The sequence below is a fragment of the Bombus terrestris genome, chromosome 9, assembly GCF_910591885.1.
Source record: "Bombus terrestris chromosome 9, iyBomTerr1.2, whole genome shotgun sequence".
Lineage (NCBI taxonomy): Eukaryota > Metazoa > Arthropoda > Insecta > Hymenoptera > Apidae > Bombus > Bombus terrestris.
In genome coordinates this window covers 11226704-11239399 of record NC_063277.1, presented here as the reverse complement: position 1 = coordinate 11239399, position 12696 = coordinate 11226704, and the positions used below count along the sequence as shown (strand labels likewise).

Genomic DNA, 12696 nt, shown 5'->3' with positions numbered 1-12696 from the left:
GTTCTCCTCATTCGTTGAAAAATTATATTATTTATTAGTACACTTTGTAGAGATCGTGAAATATTTTTTAGTTGAAATTTAGATTACTTTTCAATAATTATTTTATGTTATAGAACGTTACTCTTTTAGAAAATGTTTCTTCAAGATTAAATGGAATTAATAGTATGTTTAATATATTTCAATATATTATTCGATATATTTTAGTTACTGCCAAAACTTTAACAAAGTATTTCAATTGATTAACATATAAAGATAACAGTTTTGTGTTATGCAAGTTTACTATATTTCATAGCTTTTTATATTGTGATACTACTTTCGATAACCGTTTTCATGATCCCATCACTAAATATGCGCTAGCAGCCGAAAGTACGAGACTGTATAATTATGATGAAATCTATGATAATTAAGCTGTACCCTTAATAAGAGCAACTAACAACTAGTTATTTAATCATAGTAAGATGATCTTAATAATTAGCATATTTTTTAGTTGCTAATACAAGGACTAAACCTTCTTTTACTTCTTTATTTTCATTCAAGAATCATATTCTTCCTGTTACATGCAAAGAGTTCAGATAATATCATAGGATAGTTTACATAATAATTACAATTAACATTACAATTATCAGCATCTAATCTGTATCTCAGTATATTAACATAATTATAACTAAAAGCTAAACAAGAATATACATATAATCTTTCTTCCATTTAGTAAGAGACAATTTATTCATTTTGTTAGAAATATTTGCAAAAAATATTCTAGTATTAATATTATTATTTACGTCTGCAAATCTTTTAACTTTGTAATAACTATAAATAATACATAATGTATATAATATTCTTTTTTATTTTTCGATACACTGTAATATAAAATTATATTCTCTAGTGTTCGAAAAACGATATTTAATGCTTTCACGTAAGCCCAGGTCTCGTACTTTTGGCCGATAGTGCACACCAGCGATAGTGTAACTACCATACACGCTGATACATGGCAGCAGGTTCGGATCGCGATGAAACTGTTCCGTTGGATCAACCGCGAACTGCTCCCGATAAAGTTTTTCCCTTGCGCGAGGGTACAACTCAATTAACCGGTCGTTTGGTGGAAAGTTCGTAGCCAGATCGCCGCTTTACAGTTCAGATTAGCTGTTTGCCTAGGAATACGGGAGTAATTTCTTCTCGTCACGCGAATAACTTTCCAACTTAGCCACGGGACACAATGTTTTTGCCTAAAAGCCAGCTAGAAGTTTCTCAAGTTATATTTTGCCCTTTTTTACGTCGTATTGTTAACCCCTTGCGTTTCAACCAAGTTATTATTGATTTGAACGGAGACATTTCGAGAGTCGTTTGAAAGCAATTGGTCAATTAGACTATAATAGTCTAGCAGAGTTAGAAATTAGCACCGCGTGCGATGTAAATTTCATAAATTTGTTATACTTTGATCGTTCGATTTATGGTTACATAAATTCGTAATAAATTGAAACGGTCGTACAATTTTTCGTACAACGGTATTACAACGTTTCTAGCGTATTAAGATTAGCCAGATTTTATTTTGCGCGTCAGTTTTGTGGAAATTTAACAGACGGGGAAATTGACGGGTTTCGTATTTCACGGAGATTGTATAAAATTAAATTCTCAACTTTGACGCTTTGGGCTATGTCTGCATCAATATATAACATTTCATTTCACGAAAATGCCTGTGACATTTTTTTATATAAACACGCGTTTGATGGCATTTTTTGACTAACTAATTAAATATGCTATGGTGAAACGTTTATTTGCGACAAACGATACAACCAGACATTTTTAATATGCGAGAGGACAGCTACATTCTGTCATACATCTAAAAGTGTAGCGAATGAAAATTTAAATTAATTCAGGATAGAAAATTTATTGGTTACGCAAGGGGTTATCTGTTCATTCAGGAATCTTCTAGAAGCTCTTTAAATTACGTAAACGATATTAACCCTTTCTTGTCCAACAATTTTTATTCAGTTTTTCTAGAAGGATAAATATTATATATATATATTAAAAAGTCTTAAAAGTCAATCATATTGTTATTTATCCGTAGACAAGCAAAATTTTGTTCTTCGATTTTTTCGAAAAGGACTTTCATTGTGATCGATGAAAGTTTCAAACACTTAACGAACAATATAATATAATATTGGAGTCGATAAATATTCTAAGAGTTTTTCAAATGTTTCTCGATATCTAAAATTATTATTTATAAAAAGTTATATTATAAAAAATTAAATTTTAATGTTAAATCGATCCATTTTTCATCTTGTTGCCTGCAAAGTTACATTGCATACGATATACGATATGAAAATTACATTTCGTTAAAAATAACACGGGACAATAAAGGGTTAATTACAACTAATATCTCATCGGTACATATAAACTAATGAGAACTATCACTTTAGACACTAAACTCTACCCTCACGATGATATAAATCCATCGACGAAAAGAGTTTCAGCTATTCAACGAACGCTTAAAAACCAGAAAATAATCGTGAAAATCGAAATTATTCGAAAGTGGACCAATTTACATGGTTGAAACGGTAAATCCCCGACCAAATCGGATCGATTATGCGCGAGCTTATTTCGCCTTTCTGATAACTATTTGCGGGCATAAACTTCATCACAGTGGTCGAACGATTTTCACGATTAGCCGAATTTAACGCTTTAAATGTCAAACGAGCGTCGAGTACCGCGGATTTCCAAAGTGCTCGATGTTCATGCATCGACGAAATTTCCAGCGGATCGCTCGTGTTTCCGTCATAACACGTCATGGACGTGTTATTACCAGGCTAAAAGATTGCTGTGACGTACGAGTTTCCACGTAAATCCTCTACCTTTCCTCCCCTTCTGTTTCAGTGTTTGAAATGTGACGTGCATCGACGTGTTGAAACGTTTTCTTTGAAAATAACAGCGTGATATACGATATTTTCGATTAACACGATCGTCTTGTTTGCAGTTGGACCTGTCTTTTCTTTCTTACTAACAGATTGGACAATTAACTCTTAAAAGCTATCGTCGAAAGAAATTACATTGATGCTATCACGGGTGAAATTCTATCTGAATATGTCTTTTTTAATTTAGAAATAAATAAAGTCAAATAAATGTAATTGATGTTATCCTTATGTTTGATATTAAACGAAAGATGATATTATTAAGGGGCGATAATATTAAAGAAAAATACGTTTGGTGTGAGATTTCACCCATGGTAGCCCTTAAGGGTTAAGATCGTTTGTGGAGCTTCTTTCCTCTTGCATGGAACTAACGCGTGGAAAGTATACATATCGTTCCTTTTTGCATTCGGGAACGAAGGAGTTTTATTGGTAAATATTTTACTAGAAGAAAAAGGAAGGAGCTCCAATGATTTATGCGAAGATCGAACTATAAAGAATTTTGCGCTTACTGTTGAAATTAATTATATATTGGATAAAGATCACAATATTATATTATTTTTGTCCAGTAATGATCATATTGTAATTTAACGAATTAGTTATTGATTTAATATTTCACGCGTATTCACTGTCATATTGGACAAAAGCTGTGCCACGAAAAATTCCTCGATATAAACGAAAGGAATTTAAATGATGTCGCATATTTCCAGCAGATCGTGATGAAAAATAATTCCGTTGAAAATAAAATTCCACACATAGGACGAGTGTTTCGAAATTGCAGAAAATCATATAAAGAAAAAAGGAAATGTGGAAATGTCGTCAAATTCTTTGGTTCGTCCTCGTTCAACCATTCACTCCATCGAAACGTTGCAAAGAGAAGAATTCTACGGGGACTTTTCCAACAGTTTGCCCCCTCCGATGCATGTTCTAACGAAGCTCGAACGAGCGCGCGCTGTTTGCCGGCTCGAGACGAAAGTTGTTTAATTCGGCGACATGATGGATGTATCAGCGACTCTAGGAAAAAGCGGCAGCAATTTCTGCGATAGAAAGTCCGAATTCGGGGCGAACGAAAGACAATTAAAAAGCAACGAGCATCCATGGCCAAGCACACACGCAGATATATTTTACGTCGTCGCCCGGGTTATTCCTGGCTCGCGTGGAAATTGCAATTTTCCCGGTCGGATTACGTTCTGAACGAGGCCAGGGACACTCTTTCTCTTTCTAATTCGAAGTTCCACCGGTTTTAATCGTGTAACGGTTGCGCGCTCTGGCACGCCGGAAATCGCGATAATTGATTCGAAAAGCTTTCGTTTTTTTCATCGAGATAAATCAGATATCATCGTGTTGTTTGCCGTAAATTTTCAGCTAAAGCGTCAAAGTAGAGTTTCTTTGTTAGAACTGTATGATATTAGTTTGTTACTATTGTTGTTTATGTTTAATTGTAGTAGTGGAGAATATCTTCTTTTATTAAATTTCTACGAGAGAAATTGCCGATGGAATATTTTTTCCCGCAGATCATCTTCTGTTAAGTTTCATTAATTGTAGGATGAAAAATTGGAATTTTATCAGAAATGTTATATCAATAGAAGATGTAAAGGAAGAGGAAAATTTACAATCAACCAGTTTAAAAAAATATGTACATATTTTCCTTTCATCAGCGAGTCGATAAGAAGACAGCTAGGCAATTATCCTGTACTATTTGAGTTTACTCGGAATATTTTTTGATGGAAATGAATTATTCTCTTTGCAACGTTTGCGGCGGAGCAAAAATATGTATAAAGCAGGGGTTGAAATATGACTTTGATTTCAGTTAGATTACTATTAATACGGGTGATGATTCTCCGCAAAAGAAATATATTCAAATTGCGTAATCCAATATTCTTTTGTGGGACTTTGTAGAATATGTGTGTGATTAAAATCTTAGGAAATTTTTAAGCGATTGATCTTCAAGCTTCTTTTACCTTCATAGTCAAAATTGTATAAATAATTCAGAAAAAAAAGATGATGTGAGTAAGCATTAACAGTTTTATCCGATTGATTAATTGTTGCGTAAATGCGAGAGCTTTTCAGCGTTTCAATTTGGTTTTTGATTTTTCAAAATACTTAAACAGATACTCTTTTAACGATATTTTATTTTTCTCTATTGAAATAATCAAAATATAAAAAATAAAATTCTATACGCGCGATTTAAATATCTGAAGAAGGAAATTTTAATTCGCCCCTTTAAACAGGGGTCGTTTTCTTAATAGTTAGAAAACAAAAAGTAAGATTCTTTTTTTCTTTTCAAACGAAGTCCCGGATATGAAAAGTTTACGCGAAACATCTTTGATTCCTTTCACGAAGAATCATCCCCTACATTACAGGACAACCCTTTGCGTAAGAACCACTTTCACTTAACAAACTTTCATTAATCAATTTCAACCTCTGACGTGAAAAAGTGTGTGCTGCGTGTTGATTGCATTCTCTTCACCGGCATGCAACCGATCGGTGAAGATTTTTTAATTCTAAAATGCTGAACGCAGATGATGACAGTGTTTCGGGTGTCTGTTGCAGTACGGCAGTCCCGGCTCGGGGTGGCGACATCTTAACGCGAAGTGGCGTTCGCCTAGGTATTATTTGTACATATATTATATATTTATTTACCTATATGTTATACATACGTACATATATAATACGCATAAGATATATATATATATAGATACATAAAGAAAAAAAACACCACTTACTATCACGCATTGCTCGCGACATAAATGATAATTTCACGTAAATGATAATTCGCATCGTGTAACTTGTGAACAAGAATCGATAAGCGGACGTTCTTGGCGAAGCTTCTTTTTCCATTTTATGTATTAATATTATGCCTCTGTCAATATGTGTCGAAGAATAAAACGATGTCGTTCTCCGGCGTTTGTTTCAATTCCAATCGCAACGCAACCGTGATGGGACACGTTCCATTTAAATTCGTCGAACAAACGATCGGAAATAATGAACCAACCGAGTGTTGTTTTCTTGTTTTTTCCTTTTGTTCTCTTTTTCTGTCTTTGTTCCTTTTTTTTTTTCGTAAATTCTCTCCGCTTTACGTGACGATTCTCTGCCTCGTTGAAGGCCGAGCACGTTCACGCTGTTACATACTATGTTCGTTTTGCATGAGTATTTGTACTTTGGCGCAAATTAAACCGCAAATAAACCGTTCTGGCATACACTATTTCGTCCCCCGTTTGTTTACCTCGATCATGTACGATCCCCCTAGCGATAATTCTCTGGTAATGAGAGCAGCGAGTTCTACTTCAACCCTTAAATCAGCACCACCGATTCTCTATCTCCTCTTTGAATTATTATCGTACGACGATGGTCGTTTTGGCGATTGATCCGTTGGTTCTTTGAAATTGAACAAATGTTTCTTTACAAGCGGGTACATGTAAGTGATAATCAATGAGTTTGCAAATGGAAATGGTGTTAAGTTTAAGGTAACGCGATGGGTTCGACGAAATGTAAGTATAATATTATAGCGTTACGGTGGTACGTGATATATGTGAATTTAAGAATTACATGTGTGTAATATTATACGAGTATATAATGTTAATGCGAAAGGGGATTCGAGAAATTTTTGAACATCCGCTATTTGAACTATATAAGGCGAGACAATCATAATAATAATAAAAGACAATTTTAACGATGACCATGATCGTAGCTGCGAAAAGTGTAACTTTTAATATATAGGAAATGTTTAAGAAACATTTTTATTAGTTTATATTTTTGTTCATATCTTGTTATATAAAGAGTACACTCGTGTTTTTGGTAAAAACTTATAGTTACTTGTTCATTCGTGTTTTAATCGTAACAGTGTAATATACAACTAATATACAATTCCTAAGGAACATCTTTAATTATAATTACATAGAAATATAATAAAACAGAATTTAACAAAATATGATGAAAACAAAATTACTAACCTGTGAACTAATCTAATGTTAAATTATTTCAGTTTAAGGGTTGAACGTACGATCCGCTGGCTCTATATGAACGATTGTTGGTTGAAAATTCGGTGGCGATAGCTAGGAAAATATTTTCTTGATGTCTACATATATCAGACGACGCGAGAGCTCTTTTTATCGGCGTGCGTGCTCCCAAGTTGCCTGGTCGATTTCGAGATTGCATCCTGTGCGCCCAACGAGTAGTTAACTACCTGCAGCTTGTATCGTGCCACCAGCCAAGTTACACGGAGTAGGGCGTACGTGTTACTCCATATAATAACACGTTTAAAACTATCCACCGTGACTTTTTTAAAGCTGCTCGCTCTGATACATGTTTTCCGGGATAATCGTAGGAGGAGAGCTCGCGGAACACGCGCCGCGTTTGCTAATGAGCGTTCGCCCGCCACTGTTTCCGAGCTTCCCCCGCGATTCCGTGTTCCATCGACCGTACAAAACGCGTTCCTCCTGTAATTTCGTTCAGAAACGACCATCTGAACGTTTCTCGAGTTCTGCAGCACAGTAACTATTCCCCTCGGATGCTAGGGAGTAGGTATTTCGTTCCGTGAAATTTCCAAACAATTTATAAGAATTATAGAACTGAATCGATAGGATGCTGTTGAAAAACTGCGTGTCGATGCCTTTTAAAACGTTCGCGGCAGTTTTTCGTGAAAGAGCGATTGTCGATGAAAGGTCCTTCGGGAGACGAGTTCCGAGCTTTGATATTTATTTGGATATTCCGAACGTAGAAGTTCACGGAATTTGGAAAAATTCTGTGCAATGAGGTTTAGCGGAGATCCTACGTTCGGTAAGTTTGCGGATGTTTGAAGCTTTGGAATCGCGGATGTAGAGAAATTTAGAATATTCGAAGTCCTGTTGGCGAATGTTTGGAAATGTAGGAATTTTTGTAGGTTTCCGTTCAATGTTTATGAACGTCGTGGAAAGCTTGGGAATTTAAAATCCGTGCGAATATTAATCCTCGAATGCATGATTTCTTTAAATATAACAAAAGATCTTGAGAATATTCGTCTACTCTGAAACTAGTTTTATCTTTTCGGTCCTTTTTATTTGTAAAAAGAATTTGTTTCAAAATAGCTACGAGATATATTATAGAACATACAAACGAATCATATCTTATTAGTTGTATTTAAATTATTTTAACGTAATAACATCCGGATATTGAAACTATAATAGACGAAGATAATGAAATGGAAAAGTAGTTGATTTTCTATTTTATTCGCTTAGATTAATACTTTGTGTTGTATAATGCGGATGCATTTGATATTGGTAACGTAACTATATTCAACGTACTATACAGTAAGTAATACTTATATGATTTATATTATAAAATAAAAGTACGCTATAAAATGTCAATCCTGTTGTATGCATTTAAGGATTAATAACTTCAAAATTTTGAAAATTCTAAAGTCACAATTTGAAAGTTTCAAAGCTTCTTTCATATTTAAGAAAAGCTAAATATTTAGTCTAAATGACCCAAGAATTCAAAATACGTACCAGAAAGCTTATTTTATTTTCAATTGTTTATTAAATTACTTCTTTTCCGATTATTACTTCTTCGATTAGTGAAGCAATTCCCATCTCTACCTTAAAAAATTTAATATCCCAACGCTTCCGAGATCTTTTTGAAGTTTCTGAAATCTCGCTGCAAACAGCAAATTAACGTTCAAAGCATCTCAAATTGCTTTCACTCCCTGCTAATTAAATTCGTATAATAATTCTGCGGCTGTAAAATTTTCCATTCGTTAGAAAAAATTCCAAGAGCTCCCGAATTTACGAAAATTTGCATGTTGGTTAACATATCTCGACCGAAACGTGGGAGCACGATGTTTTGGGTTTCGATACTCTGTTAGCCGTGAAAATATTTGTGTCTCATCGAATCTCGACAGAAATCGCCCTGCACGATACGTTTTCGCGCGGTTTTCCATTTTTGCTAGATATTTTTTATCCGTGTGGCACTGATACTTCTTTTTGTTTTTTTAAATATATCTTCCAACATTGTCGTAGGTGGAAACTGATTTTCCGTTTCTGTAACACTACCTTTTTTTTTTTCAATGCATATCTTTGTTTACTGCACTCAAGAGTATTTTCTACACACAGCCATTGTGATTAAACATTAATTGAAACGTTATTTTGATTAGTGTTTGGTAGCACGCACTGGTTTGCAGTAGAGAATCAGTAAGGTGGTCATCAAATATTTAACAAGCATTAAATAGAAGTATTGGGTTGAAGAGAAAAGTTGAATGTAATATTTGGCCATTATTTCAGCGTTAATAAATAATCAGATTGTCGAATGCGAGTTAGAATTAACTGATTATGTATATGCACTGATAGAGATTGTGTAGGTCTCACAAGGACCAAAACATAGCAAACCCATTAAGGACCAAGCAATGAAATAATTCCTAACAAGCAATTTATTGCTTTATCAAGATAAAACAAACGTATTGGAATAATAGATGGTTTTGAGAACTTCACCACGCGAATCAGAAATACAAAAAAGAGATTTTTTAATTAAAAGAACACTACCATCATAGCGTTACAAATACTCAATTTCTGCATGTGTTATTTTAAATCGTAGAAGATAGTTGGAAAAGGAGATACTGACTGAAAGAAATATTCAGTAACGTTAGAACGAAGAATTCGATGATATAAATTAACTAATTACATTATTTTCTATGAAGTAATAGCACATCGATATAATTTTTATCAAACTCGAATGTAATAAATTAGTTGACATGACAAGTGAAATATTGCGTTAATGCAAAATTGATCCTTGACGGGTTCATATTAAATGGTGACTAATCTACCGTGATTAATACCAATAAGGAAATATTAAAAGAGAACACTGAACGAACGATCGAATGACAGAATGGTATTAAGTCGAAAATACTTTGACACCCTGCAAGTTCCACGTGGAAGGGAGAACACTGGCGTTGTAAGTTAATTAAATTTATGTCGATTTCCCTTTTGAACGTTTGTCAGCTGAGTAGACTTGATTGTAGGTGGATTTTGAGTTGAAAGATCCGAGGACTACGGCGAATGATGTTAAGGATGGGAGAATAATAATGAGGTTTGGCCGACTGTTTGTCCGCTGAACTCTCTGTTCTTTCCTTTGCAAATGAACCCATTTGTATTCAGTCGTAGGGTTAATTCGTCCCTGGTCAATATCCACGCCTAGAAGCTCTCGTTAAATTTTAGAACGTCAAGTACGTCGGTCCACGAATACACCGAAGAAGATTATTTTCAGTATAGGAACGCGATTACGAGCAATTTCACCTGCACGTGTTTGCGCTCTTCGCGCCGTTTCCGGTTCACTCCCTGCGCTTGGCGTTGATACGCCGAAGCAAATTGCTTGTTTGCGTTATGAGTTACGTAAAAGATGAAGATAGTCCGTGTTAAATTCTCTCGAAAGTTCCAGTTTCGAGGATTATTATACGTAAATATTGAAACGGTGCTGTTTGGGATAGAAGTCTTGTGGAATAAAAGTTAAACGACCTGGTCATTGCGGAAGAAATGGGAAAGATTGAATAAAATTGTCGAGTTATCTATCTTGGTATTTGTATTAGATTATTATATACCATATAACGTCGATTTATTATACATAATTAATCGGCAATTTTCGATACGTTTGTCGTATGAATTTATAGTTACGTCTAAGCATTCAATTGTAATAATAGAACAACGGAGTTTTACATTAATATGAATTTTGGTATTAAGCTTTTACATATTTGTAAAATTCTAATTAGGGTTTCGATCAAGAATTTACTCGTCTTGCCGTAATAGTTAATTCATATTTTATTTACGTTCGTGTAATTCAGTTAGCATAAAGTGAAAGCGAGCATCTCAAGGTATATAAATTTTAGCCAATGAAATAATAAAACAGAGTAAGAGAGAGTCCCTGGTACTGATACGACTAGGAATAAAGTTTACGAGATTACTGGGACTTGAAATTGACGTAACTTTCTTAAGATAGAAGGCGTGGCACTAAAAATGAGAAATTCTGCCCCAGTGGCAATTGAATTTCTAATGGAGTGAATTAACATATATTTCAAATAATATAAAAATTTTTCCGCCTTCTTAAATGATAAAGTATATCGAAATAATAAGAGCATATGGTTCCATTGTAAGAAGTAATGACACTAAAATGTTTATATTAGATAATTACCCTAAAAGAATTAACACGCTTCAAGACAATAAATTAAGGTTTACTTAGAACGATATAGAAGTTCATCATGTTTTTAAATAATAAAATAGATAAAGACCAATACGCGAATAAAAGCATATGGTTTTAGTACAAGAAGTATTAACAATATAATATAAAATATCTCTCATCCATATCCTTGTAAGAGATTCTTCCCATGATAGTAAAATTTTATTTAAATAATATATGTATTCTTTTCCTATTTGAGAAATCATTGTATATACACGAACTTAACATAGTACGTAAACAACTATTATTAGAAATGCTTATTATTCACAATCCCATCATTTCTATTATTTTCCATTAAATTTCATCGTAATTTAGCACAAACAAAATAATTTTTCTTGAATCTAAAGTGATATCTTATTCATTTTATTTACGATATTATAAACACTTTTTAAAGTCTGTTATTATTTCAAAGAAATTATATTAATATAACACACACACATACAAGAAACACGGAGAAATTATCACAAAATATAAATTCGGGAAAAGTCATCTTCGATCAAACAATCCACCAATTCGCGATCAATTTTATAACCGAATACACAATCTAGAAACGCGAACGAAATACCAATGGATGTTAAAATTGCAGACAAACCCATTAAATGTAGTTGAAAAGTTATATCGTTCGAATAATTACGATCACGGTGCAACGTGTTTCATTCTTGCACGCACAAAGACACGCGGAACAGGGGAAATTCACGTGGTTTTACCTGTGATTGATGCAGGCTGTGCTACTTTGTTCCGCGAAATTGGCGGGTAAACGCCAGGTCCGGCGGAAAAACGGCGAAACCGGCAAGACTCGCGATAGAAGTTCGAGCCAATTTATTTGCCAATTGGAGCTTCAATTACTTTTTCAGCCGGCCTGCGTACGGCTCAGTTTTTTCTTCACCGTGCCTTGCTTTTTATTTTTTTAGTCCTTCGTTTTTTACTCTTTTCTTTTTTCCTTTTCACTTCTCGTTTTACCGTCCTCGGGTTTTATCCTTCGTCAGAAATCGTCGACCATTTCGTCTCATCTATTTTGGATTTTACGCTGTCATCGATGCCGCCTCTACTTCTTTTTTCCCCGGCTGCCCGGTTTTTCTCCCTTTCATCAGATCCCGTGAACCAATTTTTCCTCGCTGGATATTAAAGTCGATTCCTCTATCACCGTGCGCGCATTCATCTCGAGAAATTTCATAGTTTTCGGAAATTCGACGTTTCCCCTCTATTTCTATCCATTTCAGCTGCATTTCCGATATTCACGCCCCTCTGTGGCTCTTGCTACAGCCGATTAAATCGAATCTTTTTTTCTCCTGAAACCAGCTATTCCTGATGTTTTTAAAAGCGGATATCATGAAAAAAGTCTCTGGTGAAATATTTGTGATCCATTGGTTTATCTTTGACCAAACGTTTAAAGTTAAGAGTTTGTCTATTGAAGTTAGAATTCGGTTTTTGGAATGTTTGAAACTTTTATATTGGAAATATCAGTTTATACGCGTTAGTTTAATCTTTATACCGCGACACGTTCTACTATATTTAGATTTTGTGGTGTATATACGTCATTATAGGATTTAATTGCATACTCCCGCTACACGATTTTTCTACTAGTTACCTCATG

General features: G+C 34.3%; 1 protein-coding gene across 14 annotated transcripts in view; it reads left to right on the top strand.

Annotated features, from left to right (window-relative positions):
* LOC100643331 (tropomodulin) overlaps positions 1-12696 on the top strand; it is a 118751-nt gene that overhangs the window by 86399 nt on the left and 19656 nt on the right. For 8 of the 14 annotated variants that reach the window (XM_003397557.4, XM_012311775.3, XM_003397556.4 and 5 more), the window contains one exon: positions 5457-5805. The exons of 1 other annotated variant lie outside the window; for it this stretch is intronic. Coding sequence is in view for 3 of the 13 variants with exons in the window: in XM_003397556.4 (XP_003397604.1) it covers positions 5457-5491 (35 nt within the window). In the remaining 10 variants the exon portion in view is untranslated. Of the gene's footprint in view, positions 1-5456; positions 5806-12696 lie in introns of those variants that run through there. 5 more of the 14 variants (XR_001098970.3, XR_007225189.1, XR_007225190.1 and 2 more) reach the window with 1 other exon arrangement.